At 37.8% G+C, this 23,979-nt stretch overlaps 1 protein-coding gene across 2 annotated transcripts in view; it reads right to left on the bottom strand.

The window, feature by feature from the left end:
* AGMO (alkylglycerol monooxygenase) overlaps positions 1 to 23,979 on the bottom strand; it is a 271,270-nt gene that overhangs the window by 136,310 nt on the left and 110,981 nt on the right. For both annotated transcript variants that reach the window (XM_043541124.1, XM_007069495.4), the window contains exons 6-10: positions 6,601 to 6,667; positions 3,721 to 3,786; positions 3,549 to 3,628; positions 2,242 to 2,376; positions 1,639 to 1,755 (exon numbers count right to left, since the gene is read on the bottom strand). In XM_043541124.1, coding sequence (XP_043397059.1) covers positions 1,639 to 1,755; positions 2,242 to 2,376; positions 3,549 to 3,628; positions 3,721 to 3,786; positions 6,601 to 6,667 — 465 coding nt within the window. The remainder of the gene's footprint in view (positions 1 to 1,638; positions 1,756 to 2,241; positions 2,377 to 3,548; positions 3,629 to 3,720; positions 3,787 to 6,600; positions 6,668 to 23,979) is intronic.

The raw sequence follows: 23,979 nt of genomic DNA, 5'->3' as shown, positions 1-23,979 counted from the left end.
TTAAAAAGATCCAGGAACTTGGTCTTCTGTCAGGCACTGCTTTCTTCACCTTCTTTGGCATTTATTTCCTGAAGTGTGGGCACTTCTCTTCCTGTTTTCTCTTTTCTCTCCTATCACTATTACCCCATTACCTTATGTTTTATGCAGGTCATTTTCTGCTAATTTTGCAACTTTAAATTTACAATGATGAACCTTCAGGACGGTCCATTTGTGGAACTGTGGAGAATTTGAAAGAATAATGTTAAAGGGTTTGTGGTTCTATTTGAACTTCCTTTAATCCTTTGACAGCAGTTCTTAAACAGCTGCAGCTGTAAATGATAGTACAAGAAATAGTTGAGGGCCACATATTCCCCCTCCTGAGGGGGGAAAAAAACAAAACCAGGGAGAAATTCATGTGCAATACACTGTAGCTCTTGCTGCTGCAAAGACCCACTGCATGCACACCTAGGTCAATCAGATTTACTGGTGTCAGGGGGCATGGCCTGAAAATCATTCAAAGCCTGGAGATGCACAATACATGACACTAGAAACTGATCTCTCTCTCATATGCACTGTACCGCTAGGCCATTCCCTCAGAAAAGGCACCACAGCCATGAACCATATTACCTTTGGATCACCAAACCATTGTGACACACGTGACCTTCTGGCGAGGTCACAGGGTATGCAGAATAAGTTGATATTACTTAAGGCAGAGTTAATTTTTTTCACTTAAATTATGTAGGGAAATAGTTGTTCTTTAACTCTTCTCCCACCAGAATGGCACAATCTCTATTTTGTGTGCTATTCAGACTTTACCTATTTGGTACAGAATGGCTTTGGAAGGCTATATGGTGCCATGGGATCATATCATATACCTTGCCACCATGCAGGCCCCAACTTCTTGTTGCAGTTTCAGACCATCTTCCTGCCCTATATGTCATGTACTGGAGAAGGAGCAGTTGAACCAGAGAACAGACATAAATATTTTGGCCAAGATTTTTTGAAAGTGACTACTGATTTTGGAAGCCTACATTTTTGGGTGCCCAGCTTCAGACATTTCAAAGAGACTGATTTTTAGAAAGTTCCCAGCACTTATTCTCTAAAAAATCAGGCCTCTACATTTCTACCGTTGGAAACCAGAAACTCAAGTACCCAAATTCATTTTGAAAATGTTGATATTAATTCTATTATCTGTAATTCCAATAAGTGGGCTTCATTCTACCGTTTTACTTGAATTATCCTAAACTTTATGCATTTATATAGCTATGTAACAATGTTAAAATCTGCAGAGCAGGCTGATAAATATCTGAATTAAAGGAGGAAAAAGAGGATTCTTGATACTGGGGGAAAACCTTAATCCCAAATTTGTTTGTGAAGGGGAAAAATATCTTTCATATAATAGAGTATATTTTAGTTTCATCATTACAGACACATTTCTGAGGCATGATTCCAATTTCTATTGCACTGGTTTTAAACTGATACAATTCTACTAACTTCAGTGGAGTTACCCCTGACTGTAGCAACATAAGTGAGAATAGAATCAGGCCCTTACAGAGTCTGTTTTATTACTTCAATTTTAACATTAAAAGCATCTCACACCAGACATTTTTTTTGGCTAACATCAAACACTGTATTTCACTGAAAGTATGAACTACTTACGGCCTGGGTCTCAAACAGGTCCACATAAAAGCCCAGCATCAAGGTAAAATGTACTACTGCATAGACAGAAAGATATATTGGCAATTTGGGATTGAATGGAACCTCTTTTCCAGTGATCTACATGTATCAAAACAGATAACAGTCTTCATTAGTATTTCATGTTATCTTTAGTACCTATGTTAATTGCAAATACCAAGTGATTAAGGGTCATATTTAACAGCACATGACTAGTCACTTAGGAATATGGGAGAGAAAGGTAGAAGAGTGCTGTTATCAAAATATATACATAATCTATTGTGAGAAATAGAGTAAAATAAAGATTTTTTTAAGTGCTACTTTATGCAAAACGTTTGAAAATTTATCTCAAATGAATGATGAAAAGACTTTTGAAGTATAAAAGTCTATATATGTCTACTTTTTTATTCAAATATAAATGGCAAACACTGCTAAAACTTCCATTTCCTTAAGTCTCTGTTTCATTTCCCTCTTCTTTAATACTGCTAATTTAAGATGGTACAAGTAGAGTTTTTAACCTTGATCCAATAGCACTAATAGGGTAAGTAAATTATATGCAACTGAAAGCCTTCTATATATTCAATTTACCACTGGGATTTCCTCAGGAAGGCCGAGTCTAGGTTTTCCTGGTCCCCAACCTGGGCCTTTGAATATTACAGAGAGCTTATTACTGAATCCAGGTGTGGCCCAAAATGTGCTCCATATATAAGCCAAGTGACATAACTGCGAAGACATAAGTAATTGTCCATATTTATTAGTAAAAATAGCAATTTAGCAAAACATATACTTTACCCTGCTTTACCAAGGGACTGATATTCAGAGGTTCTGAGAGTTCAAAATTCCAGTGAAAATGCAGAAATGTTTCACTAACAGTTCTGAATGGAATCTTCTATGTGTAACTGTTTCTAGGTGTAAATGCCACTCACAAACCCCCATGTTTCACATCAGGGATCAGAATAATTTATTGGTAGAAGACTCTTTTCTGGGCAGGACGTGGGTTTAAGTACCACAGCAGGACCCAGGCTCAGGGATCAGACTGCCACACAGTTATAAGGGGAACTGCTGCTTTAGAGACACTGGACCAAATTCTGTTCTGATTCTCATACTGTGCATCCCCATTATGTTTTAAATGAGATTTGAAACAAGTGGAAGGTAAACAACCTTTTGGGTTTTGTGAAAAGAGGCAAGGATAATTGTCATCCCTTAGCCAAACATCTTCCTCAATTAAACAGATTCTAATGTTCAAACTGTATCTCAGCTTTTATTGAGCACGTTTGCTGCTGCATTTACTTCCAACAGTAACATTAATTCATGGTCTAATAAATCATTCTGGGATACCCTGAATATCAAAGGTAATGAATAGATGTGTTAAAAACAAATTACATAAGACATTAGACTGGGAGATTGCTTTTAAAAGAGCAATATTTGAGGCAGATATACGTAACAAATAAAATACAGTTTGTATCTCTACCATCTGCTCATAAAGAATGTTATCCTAGCTTAGCAGGGCAAAAGACTAATCATTACATGAACATAATTCATCCCTTTTGTCAATCCACTGACTTCAGTGGCATCACAACATGAATAATTTTCACCCATTGCATTTTCACCACCAGTGTGTACAGCTGAACCCTTCATCCTTATGAGAACAGTGAAATATACTACAGCAAGAAATGATAAGATAATAATTGAGATTTTCAGAAATATTTTATATGTAGTTTATATGAAATGGTTTAAACCACTGACATTTGCCAGATTACAGTACAACACTTCAAATAATTACAAAACAATCTATAGTACAGTATAGTTTGCCTCCAGTCTCTCAAAAATGTAAATTTCTTTTGAATAGAAGTTCAAGTTAAAATATATAAGTTCAGTAAGAAAAAATACATTACCTGGACCTTGAAAGGTTCAAATGTATTTATTGGGTGTGTTAGGCCATATATAACTTTATCTTTTTCCGCCACATATGTTCCTGGAAGGAGGAAAAATAATCAAGCGTAAGAGCATAAAACTTCCTGTTTGCAACATTAATTAACATTAGCAACAGCAATTTATTCCACTTACCAAAAATTCTATCCCAAATAATGAGGGTACCACCATAATTTTTGTCAATGCAGTAAGGATTTCTGCCTATAACAATAAAAAAAAATTGAGTGCACTTATGAAAAATCTGTGAATTCTACAAACTTCAGCTGAAGTAGGAGTTTTTATTGTAAGTCTGATTTTCTTACCTACTAACTATAGGAGGTGGCTAACCTTCCACTGTTAACCAGCTATAACTTTTCTTATGCCTCACATCTGACTATTAAAATATAGCTCAGGGTAAAAACATATTCATCATTGTTGCAGCTTACCTGAAGTCAATGGAATTATGCTGGTGGATTTACCCCAACATGTATGTACACACAAAAGTTAAAAAAACAAACAAACAAACAAACAAACAGAAAAATCACCAAAAATGATCCAAATTGTAGCTAACAAGATATATGCCAAATATACACAAGATATGTACAATGATCTCATGAATGACTTCCTGGTGCCTCTATACACGTCCTATATTATAGGCCTGATCTCACACCCCAATTAAATCATGAGGAGTTCTGCTAATGACTTAATTGTGAGCAGGATCAACCTCTCTATCTCGTACAGGGCTCCACATCTTTAAGTTTTCCTCATGTGCAAGTAGTCCCATTAAAGTCAATGAGCTAAATTCTGCCCTCAGTTATCCCAACTGGATTACTCTGGTGAAGTGAACGGAGTTAAACCTCGTGTGTACCTGACTAGACTCAGGGCGGATAGGCTCATTCTGGATTTATAGCAGTGAAAATGAGAACAGAATCTGTCACACTGGGACTGCCAATGCTCATGCAAATTTGCAGCATTGGACACTTACAGAACCCCACCCTTTTAAATGTCTATACAGTGCCATAACACTTAACACATAGCAATAATAAATAGTTACAACATCCCCTGTATATTTAGTTATATTTGAGCGTGGTTCAGATTAGTAAATTAAGTTTCGCCATCTCCCTGTTATTGTTCTACTTATTATCTCTGCTCTTTACAAGATACTCAGTGAATGACCTTTGGAAGTTACCCAGTGGATGAGGCAGAGGCACCTCTGGAGCCCCGCCTTATTCAGTGCATATTTCATAGAATATCAGGGTTGGAAGGGACCTCAGGAGGTCGTCTAGTCCAACCCCCTGCTCAAAGCAGGACCAATCCCCAACTAAATCATCCCAGCCAGGGTTTTGTCAAGCCTGACTTTAAAAACTTCAAAAGAAGGAGATTCCACCACCTCCCTAGGTAACGCATGCCAGTGTTTCACCACCCTCCTAGTGAAAAAGTTTTTCCTAATATCCAACCTAAACCTCCCCCACTGCAACTTGAGACCATTACTCCTTGTTCTGTCATCTGCTACCACTGAGAACAGTCTAGATCCATACTCTTTGGAACCCCCTTTCAGGTAGTTGAAAGCAGCTATCAAATCCCGCCTCATTCTTCTTTTCCACAGACTAAACAATCCCAGTTCCCTCAGCCTCTCCTCATAAGTCATGTGTTCCAGTCCCCTAATCATTTTTGTTGCCCTCCGCTGGATGCTTTCCAATTTTTTCACAGCCTTCTTGTAGTGTGGGGCCCAAAACTGGACACAGTACTCCAGATGAGGCCTCACCAAAGTCGAATAGAGGGGAACGATCACGTCCCTCGATCTGCTGGCAATGCCCCTACTTGTACAGCCCAAAATGCCATTGGCCTTCTTGGCACACTGTTGACTCATATCCAGCTTCTCGTCCACTGTAACCCCTAGGTCCTTTTCTGCAGAACTGCTGCCTAGCCTAGTCTGTAGCGGTGCGTGGGATTCTTCCGTCCTAAGTGCAGGACTCAGTCCCTAGTCTGTAGCGGTGCATGGGATTCTTCCATCCTAAGTGCAGGACTCTGCACTTGTCCTTGTTGACCCTCATCACATTTCTTTTGGCCCAAACCTCTAATTTGTCTAGGTCCCTCTGTCTCCTTTCCCTACCCTCCAGCGTATCTATCTCTCCTCCCAGTTTAGTGGCATCTGCAAACTTGCTGAGGGTGCAGTCCATACCATCCTCCAGATCATTAATGAAGATATTGAACAAAACCATCTCTAGGACCGACCCTTGGGGCAGTCCGCCTGAAACCAGCTGCCGACTAGACATGGAGACATTGATCACTACCCGTTGAGCCCGAAGATCTAGCCAGCTTTCTATCCACCTTATAGTCCATTCATCCTGCCCACACTTCTTTAACTTGCTGGCAAAAATACTGTGGGAGACCGTGTCAAAAGCTTTGCTAAAGTCAAGGAATTTCCCTACACTCTTCACTATGCCATTACATGAACCAATCTCATATGTATACTACAGCCTACTCTTACTCTGAATATTGATGAAAATTATGAAAAGAGTAATATCAGTTGTATTGCATATGTGCAAAATTGGCTTTTCAATAATGCAGTGAAATGAAAACTGGAACAGCCAAATGCAGTTCTTCTAAAACAAGGCCAATTCTATACCGATATTGAGTGTTTGACTTTAAGGTGCAAGAACAGTTGAAAATGGGTTACCATATTTATTTAAACAATGGAGACAGAAGGATTTGCTATTCCCATCACACTTCTTATATTTACAAACGCTGAATTGTTTTGCACAAACTGTCCACAGTAATTCACATTTGGACAGAGATCAAATCTGAAAAATTTCAGTCTGAGATGTAAATGTTTTGAAGTTATAACTCACTGATAACAAAAGGTTATAACAAAAATCCTTATGAAAACTTAGAGTGATCATTACTGTTCCTTCTCTAATGTTTTTTTTTAAAACACCAGTCACATTTCCTCCTTTCTGTACCTTTTAAATAGAATATAAATAATGACAGTAAGAAAACAAACAATGGAAAATCAGATAACATGGCATTGCTTACCATGGTGAACTCTGTGGTGACTGGGAGTATTAAGAATCAGCTCCAGAGGTCCAAGGTTGTTAACTACCTTTAAACAAAATTATCTTGTAAATACATTGGCATGGACTCAATCAAAATCAAGCAAAAAGAGGAGGAAAAGTTGGAGGAGGGGAGACACCTAAGGAAGCTCATTTTTCCCTTACAAGAGAACTGCGTCTGGAAAGGTTTTTACACAAAGGAACACTGTATAAGTTAACATAACTTTCTAAAACTGTTATATTCTATTGTCAACTACTACATAATAGGAATTTTTATGACACTTGTGTATAGTAAAATCACCATAACGCAAACTACAATTGGGATTGTTTTCTATGCTTAATCGTTTAATATATAAAATAAATTGCTGGCATATCTAAATTTTATTACATTGCTCATGATTCCATAGGGATCATACACTTGCTACCTGTTCATGTAGCTTTTGTCACCTGAGCCCCGCAGAGACTAAATGTAATTCTAGTCTAGGCTGCAAAATCACCTCCATTAGAGTCTGTTCCAGAAACGCTCACTCCCAAAAGTAAACCTACTCATCTTCGGAGGAGAATGTATCAGTCTTCAAAGCACATTCCAAAATAATACCTGTTTTCCATGACCGATCATTTGACATTGTGATTACTTGCCATTAGCAAAGAAAAAAAAACCAAATCCACCAAGTAAAGCTTCCTAGAACCTAGGAAATGTGAAGAGAAGAATCTATCCTGTTGTCCTCTACGGATGTTTTCTGTGTGAACCTAATTACTGTATTTCAGGCTTAAACACTACAATGATCGGTGCTCTGTAATATCTTCATAATGACGGAGTTGATAGATTCCAGATAAGATAGGAAGGCAGGCAGTCATTGCCCATGAGAGTAGATACCCTCATTTCAATGGGTCTAGCTGGGTAAGGATTGCATGTAAGGTTACAGGATCAGCCCCTTAAACTTGAAGGCACCCCTATTCTGCTTATAGAGACTGCACCTGTGTAAGTGAAGATAAAATTCTGCTCCAAATGCATCAACTGAAGCTTTTGCAGACAGATTTCATCCTCCATCAGGAGGAAGTCCACATGGGAAGAAAAGAATCATTTTATACTTATTGGTCTCTCCCTGGCTGAATATACGGTGTAAAAATAAACACCAACAAAAACTGCTGGTGGCCAGTGAAGAGATTGGGTGTGGTGTACAGCCAAAATTAAAGCAGTATGGAAATTGGCAGGTTGGTTCAGGTGCAGAACGCTCTAACTTTACTGGTTTTTATCTGTCACGGTCTCCCCCCTCCCACAGGTGTGAGGGGAAAGTTCTGCACATGAAGGCTGGAATACTAAAGCGTATTTTATATTTTATATTCACAAGCCAAGGACAACATAAGCAGGCACATGTGAATTTCCAAATGCTGTCTCCAAATAATTTCAAGCCTGAAAAGACCACCTAAGGGTGAGAAACAATTCATCATTCAGGCTAGCTCTGTTTCCATCCTCTCTCAAGCAGCAAATCCCACTGTTTCAAACTATGTGAGAACTGACCACTAAATTAATATAATCTGAGTCAAAGAATTGGCTTGAGCTTCAGTCCAACACCTGAAAGATAAGTGATTTATCGACTAGACCACACCTAACTATGACCCACTTAGTTTCAATATGATTTTAACTAAATATTTAAATATATATATTTTTAAGCCAAACTTACAGTACCATACTGGGGAGCACAATGCAATGGGTTAGTGGTTTCAACTCTCAGTTTACAAGTAGGTTGTAACAAGTCATTGACAAAGTGGATACCGTCACAGTTTTTAATGTCCAATTGATTAAATCGGTACACAAAAATTGCTAATAAAATTTATCCTCTGAAAGGTTGTACTATACCTAAGTGTGCTGAAGTAACACTCCATGTCTTCTGCCTCCCAGGGAATCTCAGGAATATGAGTAACATTTTAAATAAATACATATGACTAATGTTAATGAGAGTATTTTCTTTGGAAAATGCAATCTCTCATGATAATAACCCCAAGCTGTAGAACAGTCTTTCTTGAGCAATGACATTTGCAAGTTTACATTGTTAATGATTAATGCTCAACCACACTCACCTCTACTGAGGAAACAGTAGTGACACACTGATGAAAATACTCTCTAAGATTGCAATCACAAGTGTTCTATTTTCAACCTGAAAAGCTCTTGAAGATTTGCAGACCCCGACCTAACAAATGCCTGACATGCTGAAAGCAGCAAAACATAAACCCAAGTTTCTGCCAAGATACAACAAAAATACATTTTCACCTAACATCTAGAAGTAAAACTATACTAATTTTAGAAACTTCATTTGCTTTAAGTGATATTTCTACCTCTTTTGTGAATTCTTACTAAATAATAAAATTACAATTACTTTATAAATATTATCCTTGTGTACACTCTCGGACTCTATTCCAGAGGAAAAACAGACATCTGGAAAGCTCATTTTTCAAGGTTCCTGCAGTCGTGCATGGCAAAGAAGCCAGACATTTTTGCTGAATCGGATTCTAAGAGTCAAATCTTGCCATCCTTACTCAGGCAAAACTCCCAGGGGCAGATTCTTGGGTGGAGTAAACTGTTTAGTTATGGAGCTTTGATAATTTACACAGTCTGAGGATCTGACTTCCCCTTCACCAAATGAGGTCACGGGGAGTTTCACTTCAGTGAGGATAAAAGGATTTAACTGTACAAGAATAAACGCGCAACAACCTTAAACATGAACACATCAAGTTATAATGATCTCCTCAAAAATGAAGAGCTAGCAGGCAAAAAACAGGAGAGGAGGAGTATGTGAACCAGTAGCAGTTACTTCACCTCTACAGCAGGGGTAGTGTAATGTCTCTTTAGCAAAACCTTCAGCTCCTAGCACAGACATATTGCCACATCCTGATTCTGTACAGTTATGCCCCTTGTAAGATATTGATTGCTATTGGTAATATCAGTGGCAATAATCCCTTGTTCTCATGTTATGGCTCTACCCTGCTGTAAAGGTAAAACTGTTGCTCTATCCCAAACACTAGAGTTGTCTGAAACTTTAAATAAAAAGATTTTTATTTTCAAAAAATGGCCCTTTAAAATAATTTTTTTCACAAATAATGGCCACAGTCTTGTTTTTCCACAAAAAACATCATTCCTGTTCAAAAAAAAATTTTTTAATTTAAAGTGTTACCATAATGGTTATCATTTTTTTTTCATTTACCATAAATAGGATTTTCAGTAAACAAAAGATTTCAATATTGTTGTAGCCATGTTGGTCCACGGCTATTAGAGAGACGAGGTGGGTGAGGTCATATCTTTTATTGGAGCACCTTCTGTTGGTGAGAGAGACAAGCTTTCAAGCTTACACAGAGCTGAAGAAGAGCTGTGTGTAAACTCTAAAGCTTGTCTCTCTCACCAACAGAAGGTGCTCCAATAAAAGATATGACCTCATCCACTTTGTCTCTCTAAAAGATTTCAATAACATTTAAGTTTTTTATTTAAAAATTTACTTTTTTTAAATGGTCTCTTTCAAACACTTTGAATTCAAATTTGGATTTTTTTTGTGAAAATAGATTTTCATTTTTCAATCTGCTCTATCAGTCATAAATGGAACAACCAGAATTTACTGCAAAATTTTGTATTATTTAAGAGGAAAATGTTTTCCCATGAAAGAACTTTTTTTAAAAAACATTTGTAAGGAAAAAGGATGGATGCAGCACAAGCCATTTTTCTGGTCTTTGATCTCTGCCTTTGAAAATTCATAATTTCTAAGTATCAAAAGATTAGATGGTACTAAAAAGAAACTTAAGGATGTAGGATATGGGGGAGAGACAGTGTGTGTGCACACACATGTGTGTGAGAGAGTGTATGCAAGTGTGAGTGAGTGTATATAAAGCATGCCAGCTCATACGTAAAGGTGTATATATAAAACAAGCCTGTTCTCTGCAACATCCTTTTGCAGCTACTTTGGAAATGCTGCAAAACAATAGCTATTACTACTATGTTAAATAAAGTCCAATATGTTGTCCAACTGTGACCTCATCCCTATTTTGAACAAAATGGCTGTTTTCCTATGCCTGTGTCTGCCTTCTATACACCTACTGTTCTAAATCAAGTCCTGTCTCCAATTTTTCCTCCCTGAATTAGCACACCATGTGCACCTCAATTCCCCTATCCGCGACCCATAGATGAACTGCGGGATTCCAATAAAAGTCCATTTTGCTTGTTGAATTGTTTGTTTGTTAAAAACCCACAGCCACAGAAAAGTCTTATTTGACAGTCCTCTTGCAAATGGACTTTAGAAATAAACTGCTTATGAGCCAAATGGACAGGTATCTTAAATATGCCATTTACAAAAGTTCCATTCAGAATTCTTCACAAAACATGTATTCTGAATCTGATTTCTTTTTAACAAACAGAGTACCTCTCCGTGCTTAGCCATTGCTACACAATGTAATAGAATTACAATGAATATACTTTAAAGTAATTCCCCAACACCAGTTTAATACATTTGACAGGTTCCAAGCTGTATCCTCAGAAACTCCTTCCATGTATTACAAATCAAAATGTATTGGCAATGAAATAAAGCTTTGGTACGTAACTGGAAATATATAATTTTTATATAGGAACATATTTATATAAAGATGTTTCCTTTGTGACAGCAAAACGTAGAGTGGAGGAAAAGAACATAAATGCAGCAACCTCTCTTGTGGCATGTAAGCACCTCCATTTGCGGTCTCAAGGTTTGTCAGCACCAAGGGAAATCTTTATTGCCTGGTACCTGCACCACTTCAATGCAGTTCTTGTTTAAATAATGAGAAAAAATCGTGACGTGAAATCCAAGGGAAACTTTACATCTTGTGTAACAACTCCTCCTGTCACCACTACAACATGAATCTTTATTTCAGCTCTATTTCGACATGAATGTAGAAAAGAATGTAGACTGAGTAAAACAGGCAATGTTACAGTAAAACCATTTGTGAGAAAAGGGAATTTTTCACCATAAGTCCAGGAGAGACTGCTTATAACTCAGTGACGGTTCAATTACCCCAGCATTACTGACCTACAGACAGCAGAGGTCAAATTCATCTTTGGTTCAATGCCACTGCTGTCAGGGAAATTACACCATGGATGAATTTGAACCTAGGATTAGCTCATTTGCTGGTCTAGCTGGTACTCAAGCACTTATTACTATCAATTTCCTCACAAAAATCAAGATGATCAGGATTATTATTATTATTTGTAGATGAATTTACATTTGAGACCATCTGGTGAGGAAACGTTAAAATAAAAAAAATAATTGCATTCCCCACTAACACTGTTGTGTTAATTCAAGACAACACACCCATGTATTTATACAGATGGCCTTGGTGACCATATTTGCCATGTGAAATCTCTACAGGGAAGCTAGGGAAAGGCAGAACTCCTAGGATATGCGCTCGTCTGCCCAGTTTCACACTTTGAAATCCTCGGCAAACCCTGATTTATACACCGCCAACTGTTTTCCTATCTGATTAGGCAGTTTTCTACTCCAGTAAGCATGTAATATGGAGGTAGCCAAATTTCCACACTGAGGAGTGAAAAAACAATATTTATAGTTTGGAAATAAAACAAGTTGAAGGAATCAGGCCTGTTGGGATCATAAAGAGTTTCATAGGGGGTGAATTTCTGATAAATCTGTATTGTAGAAGGAGGTGAAAGCCTAGCTTTAATGGATAGTCAGGCTTAGGGTATGTTTATATAATAAACACACAGGCTTCAGAAATGTGTTTATAATAAATTATCTTGAAGGCAGATTGTTGTCACTCATAGTTGTTTTACCTCTCAACCAGGAGGTCAAGGTTTGAATCAAGTTGGCATCTGATGTGAATATTTCAGTTAACACTTTCAATAGAGGATTCTACTTCTCTTTGGAAAAAATTACTAATCCAGCCTTCTCTTAAGGGCAGATGAGCGTGTAGGTGGGTGTGTGTTATTTCAATCAATATGACCAACTAAAATGACAGAACACCTACATTAATTGGTCATTTTAGGTGGAGCAACTAAAGGAGAGAGTGAGCACATGAGAACAGTTATTTTTTTCAGTACTACTATTTGAAGTTAAATGTTTCAAACAAACTCCACGAGAACTTGTGCTAGGCAGCTTGCTTACCCCTCCTCAGCTTAATGAACATGTCACATGAAATGTGAAAGATGTACTTGAACAGACTTATTGGCTTTATGTACACTCAAGAAAGTGTGGCCTTCCAATATGACTGGGTGCTCTAGACATCTCTGACTCAGTTTAAAATCACCCACATCTGACTAAGGTTCCAATCTAACTAAAGTGCAGTCCTTTGCACTTTGTATTTCTGCGTGGCACAGAATAACCTGGGACTTGCATTGTCAGCCCGTTATAAAGAGAGTGCCCTTTAAATTCCTTATTTGGACTTAAAACCCTAACTAATATAAGCACAGTCTCCTTGAAGGCTAGCTTGCGTCTCATAGCAAGAACTAAGATTGCCTCATAAAACTATAACAAGAGGACAGAAGGTGGAGTTTTTCTGGCAAGGACATGACCCTCTACCTTTCTCTCCCATGCTATAGCTGTTGTAGCCACAACAGCAGAAAATCTTTACCTGCAGTGGAAAAGCAATGTTTTTTTAGTTACTTTCACAGTTTTATGTGGACAGATGGTTGTTTTATTTATCATATCCTGGGAAATGAGTTACTGGGGATTTGTTTTGTTGCATCCAGGATTTATTGAGATGTGTTGCCATTTTCATGAAGTAATGGTGTTAGTTATATTTGGCCAGGCATCTAAAAGACATTTGGAGATGGACACCAAGCTTTCTGAAAGTCACTAATGATTTGGGGAGTCTCTGTTTTTGGGTGACCAGCTGGAGACACCTTAAAGAAGCTGGATTTTAAGAAACTGTTGAGTACTTCCCTCTGAGAGTCAGGGCCCTCTTAAGATTTCTCAAGTTGGGCACCTGAAAACTGAGAGCACCAAAATCCCTAGTCACTTTTGAAATTCTTGGCCCCTAGAAGTGAACGTGGCAGATTTTGTAAGGAGCTGAGCATTTGCAACACCGTTCAGCATAATGTGATTGACAGGTGCTCAACACTTCTCAGAATTTGTCCGATAGTTATGACTTATTATCATTACACTTCCTTCACTGACTGCATAATTTTTGTACACAATAAGAAGCACACACATTTTACTACTCTCGATGACCCAGGCGTCATTGCCCCGAATCACCTTATAGTACAGTAAGCAAAAGGAAGATGAAAAGCACACAGATGTTAATGGAGCCACTCCACTTCACGGAGGTCTCTATATGGAAAATTAGTATAACATTATAGTGCTGAATTTAGTGTATATTGATGTAAGGATTTCTTCACAGAGCCTGTTGCTGTCCCTCTTATCTCTTTCACTCGTTACTGCGGTCATTAAAAAAAAACTGAATTCAAGAGACCAAACTCCAAACCCCGGTAAAAGAAAATATGTTCCCATATTAATTACATTGTACATTGTCAGTCTAACTTTACTCTCCTTCAGCTCAAAACCAGAGTCAGTTTTTGAAAAAAGGCTTTCATTAGAATTGGTTGGAAATTTCCAGTTGTTTTACCACAGGGACTTTGGAACTTTTTTAGTTTTCTGGGGTTTTTTTTGTTTTTTGTTTTTCTATCATAAACAAAAAATTTTTAAAAATGTTTTTTTGACAAGCAAATAAATTTTAGTTTTAGCTTTTCTTCTGCTGGCTTTTTCACCCCTTTAACGTCCCTCTTTTCCTTTTTTTCCTACTTTTTTCCCCAAGAGCAAATTGGATAGAGCAAAAAGGGAGAGAAGGAAGGAGGGCAGGAGAAAAGTAAGAAATAAATAAATAAAACAAAACCAAAAAACCCAACAGTTCTTGATAAATTTTAGTAGTCTGAAAAATGATAAATTTCCATTTTCATCATTTTTCCAGTTTGTTGAAAAATCACAGAAATTCAAATAAAATTAAAAATTGTATATATGAAAAACAACTATTTTTTTCTCCAAAATATTTAAAATGGAAAATTTTCACCCATTCTAGCTTACAGTTAAGGATCTCTCTTTTCCAGCAGAAAAATAATTAGAAAAGAAAAGATTAATTAGTCAGAGAAATTCTGCCAGTTCCACTATTTTTGAAAGAGGCCATGAGTGAGCATCATTATGATAAATACAATATTTCCCTCTCCGGGAGGGAGAAAGCAGACAGCTCCTGACATCTCCTCATATCTCTGGACTGACCAGGAGCACACATTACATTGGTTTTTTTAAATTCTTTTTTCCATATTAAAAATATAAGCTGTTGATTTGCTGTGACTGTCTGATGTGGCTGGGGTCTCTAAATATAAAATTGTACAATGTCAGTGGGACTTGATTTTTATTCTGTGAGCTTAGCATTTCTTTATACAATTTGATGCTGGGCAAGCAAGGATTAAAAAATCAGCAAACTGGGTGACCTGTAAGCAACTCTTAAGGACATATCAAAAGGGTAATGCAGTGGTAAAGGGAGCCATTTCTTGTAGACAGTTATCAAAGCCATGTTAAGTAGCCTAGAATCTTTAACCCATTTGCCGTTATTGTTAGAGAATCAAGGAGTAAGTGCTAAATGCATCTATGCTTACCTGCATCCTATTAGAAATCTAACAATGTGATCTAATTAGCTTGTAGACACTAAATCCTGTTCCCATCTTATAATGCTTTAATACTTTATTCTATAGACTTGGAGATCAGAAGGGGAAATTATCATTTAGATGGAACTTGTGGTATAATAATATTACTGTCCTCATCTCTCCTCGAAACTTGTAATTCCACATAGTAAACCACCTGTGAACTATCTTGGTAGTTTGAACGGCCCATTGAAAAGAGATCACAGACTGTCCGCTCACTTTTATCAAAGTCCATGTGTAGAGTGGCCTGTCAGAGCCCAGCCTTCTTCAACTATAAAAGAGAAGCCTCAGGCCTGATCCTTTCATCTTAGGTCCGCTTAAATTTTAACAGGGAAGATCTAAGCCATAGGACAGAGGTCTTCAAGTAGTTACCTGGGTTATCCTGGAACTCTTATGGAAAAAACTCTAACAGACTCTACACCTGAACTGCCTATTGGACTATAACCAATTGAATTGATTCCAGAGAGACTTTACAAGCCAGCAGATATAACATCACTGCTATGACCCTGATCTATGAACACTGAAAGTCATCTATATATATTGATCTTTTAACCATTTATAACTTACTTCTTTCTTTTTCCTTTTATTCATAAATCTTAGATTTAGTTATTAAGGATTGGCTGTAAGCGTGTATTTGGGTAAGATCTGACATATTGTACTCCCCACATTACTGGGAAGTAATGTGCTTGATACTTCAGGATTGGAAAAACTTGATTTACGGTGAATAGGGTTTTAATAACGTCTCACTATATTAGACTTTGTTGTCTAGATGGGAGCCAATGGCTGGAATACCTAAAGGACACTGTGTTTGGCTTCTTGTTAACCACTGTGATATGAAAGAAGCTCTTTTGTTACTGGCTTGGTGAATCTAATTATAGAATAAACCACCAGTTTGAAGGATTGTCTGCACTATTTCTTGCAGTCTGCCCTGAGTGTGGCATTCTCAGTATGATCCATCCAGGCACCAAGCTCACAATGGTAATTGGTTTAACGTGTACTTGTTTGTTTAAGTAATTTCCTGATGTTTTAAAAGATTGCACGAAACAACACAATTCCAAAATATTTACAGCAACTGCAGGGCGATGTGGCCTATTTATAAGAGGCCCAGATAAGGTTGAATCAATAAGGGTGAGAGAGGTACAACTTAAAACATCAAACTACAATAATGTCAATGTTTTCAGGCTCTAAATGACAGATACCATTAAATTATTCCAGTCTTAGTGACATTCTTTGTCTACATCTGGTTTCTGTTGGGCATACCAAACAGAACTAGGCACACCTATTTGCAGGACTTTCTTGCCCCAGGTCTTGAATTGTGGAGAAACAGGGACTTTCCCCCCTGCTAAAGGAACTAACTTATTGAGACTAGACAAGAAGGAGAGCTCTCTTTACTAACTGTTCACCACTTGAGCTCCATATCTCCCATTAATAGCTAAATTTTATTCTCATTCAATCTTGATTATACAAAAGTTATCAGATTGATCCTTGGAATTTATCAATCTCTTTACTAATACTAAAATGTGTGGCCTTTTCAGGTGACAGAGGGACTGTCAAGTTAACAATGATATCTAAAATGTCCTTACAAATAACACTTTAGATTATTGTATGCAGTGTTGTTGTAGCTATGTTGGCCCCAGGATATTAGAAAGAAAAGGTGAATGAGGTAATATTTTTTATTGGACCAACTTCAGCTGTTGACAGAGACAAGCTTTCAAGCTACAGAGATATTTCCTCACCCGTGTTGTTACTTTAGATTATTTTTCACTGTTTATATTGTACTTACTTTCTGCATTTTGCATAGTTCTCAACTTGCACAATAAAACAGCCTAGTCAATTTCCCTTTTGTTTTTAGTCAGATTCATTCAATACCACTTGAAGGCCACATACCTGTGAAGATTTATGCACATGCTTAACTTTACTCACTGTCGGCAGTACCACTAAATTCACTGGGACAAACCACAGTGCATAAAGTTAAGACTTGTCTACACTTGAAAGTTAGTTTGGATTAAGGAAGGGTGTGAAATAAAAGTGCAATAGGTATTCCTGACGAGCTCCATGTGTGGACAAGCCCTAAGGCACATGCATAAGCCTTTGCAAGTTCACACCCTCAGGTTCTTACCTACTAGCACGGAACTTCAATGTTGGGACTGCAAACATGACTGGGGAATTTTTATTATTATTTCACAGGAAATATTTTTTTAAATGGAAACATTTGTGTTAGCCTAATGTTTTGTCAAAGCTATTTTTGTTTTTATTTATTTATTTAGCAAACGCATTTCTGGCCCAATCTGACCTGATGGTATTCCATTAAGAAACTGATTACTTAAAACAATACTTCAGAAATGAATTATTAGTTATATACATGTCTGTTCATGCAATCATTCTGCATACAAAACTTCCATTGACTTCAGTGAGAGTATCACAGACAGAGTGGATAAGGAATGTATAAACATGAAAAATAAAATTCACAAAGAAATATTGAAGTGATCACATTGACTGGGATCTAGGGATCAATAAATGAGTAATTTTTCTAATAACCAATGTTTTGTTACTGTTTTTCCATATGCTATTGCTGCCTTCCGAGTCAGATGTTATGATTCTTTTATGTGCTGACATTAGATCTGTGTCCCAAATAGGTTTCCTGAGATGATATAAGCAATATCTGTTTGCCTTAAACATACACCTCTCTCTCTCACACACATACACGCACAAACTTTCAGGAATTGCATGATAAATACTGGTTTCAGAGTAGCAGCCGTGTTAGTCTGTATTCGCAAAAAGAAAAGGAGTACTTGTGGCACCTTAGAGACTAACCAATTTATTTGAGCATAAGCTTTCGTGAGCTACAGCTCACTTCATCGGATGCATTCCGTGCATCCGATGAAGTGAGCTGTAGCTCACGAAAGCTTATGCTCAAATAAATTGGTTAGTCTCTAAGGTGCCACAAGTACTCCTTCTCTTTTTATGATAACTACTGCGTTGCTTGGTGCAATATTGTACTTCTTTATCTAGCAGTGTGTATTTTACTTATGATTTGGGAGGTTGTTGACCATATATTGTAATTTAGTTTGGATTTAGAACTATAAGAAAGTATTCCTGAATCTGGCCCTCAATTTCTTTTCATTTCACACTCAAATGAGAGTTTACCCATGCAAGAACTTCAGGATTTCGCCACAGTTGTGCACCTGTACTCAAACAAATTATGCCCTATTCAGAACTAGGATAATCTAAAGAAAATCTAGTTCGGATGGATTTACTGTATTGAAGCAGTTAGACTCAAATGCTTCCTGAAATGTCAGCATGGGACATGGGGCTGGTGTCACGCAGGAGGCATACACATTAGCACACGCAGAACATGCCTACAGGCCGTGCCTTACCACACCTTCTCCCCTCTGCCCAAAGACAGCACATGCAGAAATACTATGGAATAGTCTATTGGAGATTTTAAGGGAGCCATAGTTATTCCCTTTGGCTGCAGCTCATTTGGTGTATTCATAGGTGCAAACATCGGCTACAATTTGGCCCCTGGAGAATAGAAAAGCATTAGAAGACATACTGTAGAGAACAATGCTACAGTGCCAGGTAGGTGGCCTAGATGACCTGAAAAAAAATCAGTTTTACAGAACAAATTTGAGTAGTGAAAAATATCAGCAAAATACAAAATATTTCAATTTGGAAATGTCCCTGTGATGCTTTATGGGAGTTATAATTTAGGTGCTTCATGCTCCCATTCTCCTCCATAAGCCCTGGTTGAACTGCATTTCCCATAAAGCACCATGGTCTCCCCCCTTGGGGAGGTCATGCTTCATGGGAGTCCCTGGCAATGGTGCATCATAGGAGACACAGTCCAGTTGCGTGGTGTGGCCCTTCAGGGACAGTGGGGACATGAGGTGCCTCAACTACAACTCCCATGAGACACTGCAGCAGCATTTCCAAATCAAAACATTTTGTTTTTTTGACCTAAATATTTCAGTTTGGGGCTGAAAGCGTTCAGTTTTCAGCTAATCATTTTTTCAACAAAAGGCAAAATTTTGTGCAGAAAGCAAATACTTTTCCCAAAATAAAACTGGTTAGTCAATTTTCCCATGAAAAACAGTTTTGACAGAAAATTTTCAACTAGCCCTACTGATAAATCCATTTCTAATTTCTATCAGTCTATGATTACATTTGTAATCATCATTGTTGAACGACCCTAGACTCATCTGCAACTCTGCGGGCTTTGTGCAAGGGTCTTACACAGTCACAACTCCTTCCCTGCTTCCCCTCTCCCCCCGCAGCTCCAAGGCAGGAAGTCATTAATAGATTCACAGATTCCATGACAAGAAGGGACTACTATGATCATCTTGTCTGACCTCCTGTATAACACAGGCCATAGAACTTCCTCAAAATAATTCCTACATCACATCATTTACAAAAATATCCAATCTTGATTTAAAAATGGTCATTGATGGATAATGCACCACTACCCTTGGTAAATTGTTCCAATGGTTAATTACTCTCACTGTTATTCCCATTCCGAATATGTCTAGCTTCAGCTTCCAGCCATTGGATTGTGTTAGACCTTTCTCTGCTAGACTGATGAGTCCATTATTAAATATTTGTTCCCCATATAGATATAGATACTTATAGACTTGCATATAGATACTTGCAGACTGTAATCAGACTGTAAACCCTTAACCTTCTCTCTGTTAATTTACAACTGGCAAATACCAGTAGCAGATTCCTTCCATGGCAACTGGCACAGGGCAGAGTCAAGACCCTTACCATGCGTGGGCCTCTCTCCACCCACCTAAAGCTAGTAGCAATGGCCCCATACGCTTTCATTTCCCCCCTTATGCAGACCAATGATGCAAGAAGACAGCACAGAGGACTAAGAGACGCCTTAGGCAATTTTACTTCCATGCGTGGCTGTGTGGAGCAACTCACAATCTTTCCCCAAATTAGCAAATTAAGCAGAAACTAATGCATGTCAAAGATCAAACAGGCCAAGAATAACGTGTCACTACAATTACTATTAAAAGGGATTAGTTCAGTTGCTGCTTTCCAAATACCATTTGACATCCATGGAGTTACAGCTAAACCCACAGAAACTAGCTTCTACATTCCACAGTCAGGTTATAAACAGGACTAATTTATTGGCTCAATTAAAGGCATAATGGAAAGATATAGTTTAATGTGAACCTTGTGAATCACCTGTGAAAATAAACTGAAATAAAGTAATTCTGTCTCTTAGTAGCTGGACTGAAACATTTTTTGGCTATTGAAAAGTTATATTTTAATGCTTTTGGACCAAGATAATTTTGTTTTACTCTCTTCGTTTCAGGTGAGAATGGTTTAATTGGATAGGCATTTCTACCAATTCATTAAGGACTGAATCTTAGTCCTACTGAATGAGTTTCTCCATTGACTTAAATGGAGCTAGACTGGGCCCTTTTTTTCCCTTGACTCATTTTACCTTATGCAGCATTACAAAAATGTATTTTCATTCTTTCAGCATTTGTCTTTAACATGAGTTAATGAATACTGGTTTAAACGCACTATTATGAGATTTATTTCAGAATCCTAGGAATGTGAGTGCCATCTATCTATTACAAAGGGCTTCTTTGGGGACTTTCTGATAGCATTTCAGACAAGCATGCGTACGTGATTTAACCTTGCAATAGAGATAACCCTCCGTAAAGAGATTCTTGTAATGGAAGTACACAATTGAATATAAATATACAGTTCACATCTGTCACAGAGCAACATCTGAATAAAATTACCTCCATTTCTGCCACTGTAACACCTGCACCCTTTCTTTAGAAACAGCAGGAATCCTTTATTCATTGTAACAGCCCATTAGGATTTTGGTATGAGGTTGTTGTTTTTTATTGTAACTAGCAGAACAGTTTAGTATAGTCTTCAGATTTATAATGCTTAAAAAACTGTAGGTATTTTACATAAAAGGTCAAATGTAAGTGCCTACCTACTAGGCTGGAGGAATATGGACAGGGAATCTGAGGGCTGAGCTAGTCCAATTGGGATGCAAAGAGTGGACACTTTTAACCCTCGGGACTTTGTATGCTGTTGTCACAAAAATACATGAGCTGCGTGATTTACACTAAAACAGATCCTGTTTGCTCTTCTGGTTGAAAAGCTGGACAGAAACTAGGACTACAGATAAAGAGAAAGTTGAAAGTTATGATGTTGAAAGCAACCTCATTTATCATGTGATGTAATAATGGAAAGACTAAGTTCAAGTTGGGGGAAGGGTTGGAGTTTGCTCCAGACTGAGCTATAAACGTTTGCTCCAGACTGAAACGTGGCACACAAAGTCTCAGTGCAGAAGGATCTCTTCTCTATCTTTTTTTAAATGACTGAATTTGAAAATAGACATTTAATTCTCAGCAAGTTATAAAAAAAAACCTCCATCAGAAGTCCGTTTCCTTCCTCTCTCCTATTACTCAAAAATCATTTCAGTTTTGTTTGTTTGTTTGACTAAATTTGAAATTGTTTGTCCTTAGTGCACAACCTGTACTAATATTTAGTGCATAACCTAATCTTTCAAAATTGTGGAACAAAACAGTATCAACAGAGTGGGCATATTTTGTTTTTCTTAAGGAGAAACAGATAATGTGTACGAACAAGAATTTTAAAATTAAGATTTCATAGTATTTTTCTCCGTGTCTACTTAGGGCCTAATCCTGCCTTTGCAGACATTTATGCGTAATGTCTCTAAAAGAAAACTTTGGACTTGATAGGGAAGTGCCCTACATTGGAGAACTGAACTGTTACAATTTGCACTGGTGGAACAGCAGTGGCGTATTAAGCGTACACTAGCCCTGTAGTTTCATGTGTACATGCGACTCCACACCGGACTCCTTCCAACCACTACAGTAGAACTGCATGGGGATTACTTATCCCACAGTTCCCGGTATGGCTACTTGCAGCAGGTGCTTTACAGAATCATAGCTGGCAACAATATTAGGCCCTGACTTTGTAATGAGAGGCCTGTACTCTCATTAGGCTCTGCATTCAGATGCAAAACCATGAAATGGGGCTCTGCAAGGACACACGTCTGTTCATAGAGTTCTTATTGCAGTATCGGGACCTAAATTCACACAATATAATAAATCTTCTCATATAATTATATTCTATGTAAGATAATTAGAATGGGTAAAAAAAAACAATTTTTTCATGCAGATTCATGAAAATTATGTATAAAATATAAAAAAAATCAAAAATAAAAATAAATCATCTCTAATAGTTAATATTTATCACTAGTTAAGTCTATTATAACAGTTGTCACATAATTCAATATAGCAGGTAAAATACAAATAGTTTAACAAATTATTGGATACAATTTCCTTCCTAATTGTTTGTAATTGGATGCCAGCCCCATTGGTTTAATCCAATATCGCTTCCAGTTGTGTCTCCTCTGGATGAAGATACGTGCATGTAGCCCCAAGAACTCTGCCTTTGCAACCCACTGGTGTGTGTGTATTACAGATCCCACCCACTGCATGCCTGATCCTCAGAGGATACAAATCTGCTCCAGCTTCACCTGGAGAGCCTTGGACTTTTAGTTCAAGCCATAGCAGCTCATGCTTTTGGCTCTGGAGATCCCTGGTTCAATCCCCAGTTTGTCAGACACAAAGGTGGCTGTCACACCTTCATATTGTCTCTGCAGAGGCTGCCTAGGTCATTCCTCTTCCTCAAATCAAATGTAGTCGTGGCACTCAGGAACATATTACAGTGAGCAATGACACATGTGGGTGTCAGTGCTTGAGAAAGAGAGCAAATTGTTCTTTATTTCGGGGGATGGTTTGTTAAATGTTTTTCCTGTGAAGTTTCTTGTTTTTCAAAATATACAAAATACTTCTTTTTGTTTCTTTACGAGGATCCAGAGACAGGCATGGCACTGTAATATAGCAACAGGAGAACCAGCTGAACTGTTGCAGCTGCCACCCTTGTCCTTGTTCTCTAGACTAGCGCTGCAATGGTGCAGACTGACACAGCAGTGGCTGACCCCATGTTTAGCTTTTCTCAGTACAGTACCAACAATGGCTGAACACCTCTGCACATTTGGTAGCAATTCTGTGGGTGTAACTGGCATCATAAGGGTTTTGCAAGACCAAAGTTCTCTAGCACAGACAAGCGTAGACATATAAAGCTCCCTCAGTTCTGGTCAATGTCAGGGAAAATTCAGAGCACTCCAAGCCTCTCAGAAATAGCACCTGGCAGGATCGTGCCCATAGTGCGCGTTCACAGCAATTACACCAACATTTTAACAATATTGTCAGTTATAAATGAAAGCGACAATAGCCCACTGGTTTCTGCATTTTGCCCTCCCTTTTTCTGTCTTGTCTGTTAAGGTCTTCAGGTGAGGGACTGTGTTTGTCTATTGCCTAGCATAACAGGGCTATGAACAAAGCTGATACTAAATGTAATACATGTTACTAATTATTAATAATTATTAACAGTATTAATAATATATACATTAAACAGATCCAAGTATAAGAACTGTGACCATTCCAAAGGACGAACTAATTTTCTAGTGTCTCAATAATCTACTAATAAGGGGTCTAATTATTAATTAAGAGTGAAATTCACTCCTGTGCAGAGTGCCAACACGAGGCCAGTGCACCATATAAATCCTTCTTAAATCCTATTAAGGGTTTAAGGGCTTAGTGGGACGTAAGTGATGCACAGACCTCT

This window comes from Chelonia mydas, chromosome 2 (assembly GCF_015237465.2).
Source record: "Chelonia mydas isolate rCheMyd1 chromosome 2, rCheMyd1.pri.v2, whole genome shotgun sequence".
In the NCBI taxonomy this organism is placed as follows: Eukaryota; Metazoa; Chordata; order Testudines; family Cheloniidae; genus Chelonia; species Chelonia mydas.
This window is presented reverse-complemented; position numbering and strand designations above follow the sequence as displayed.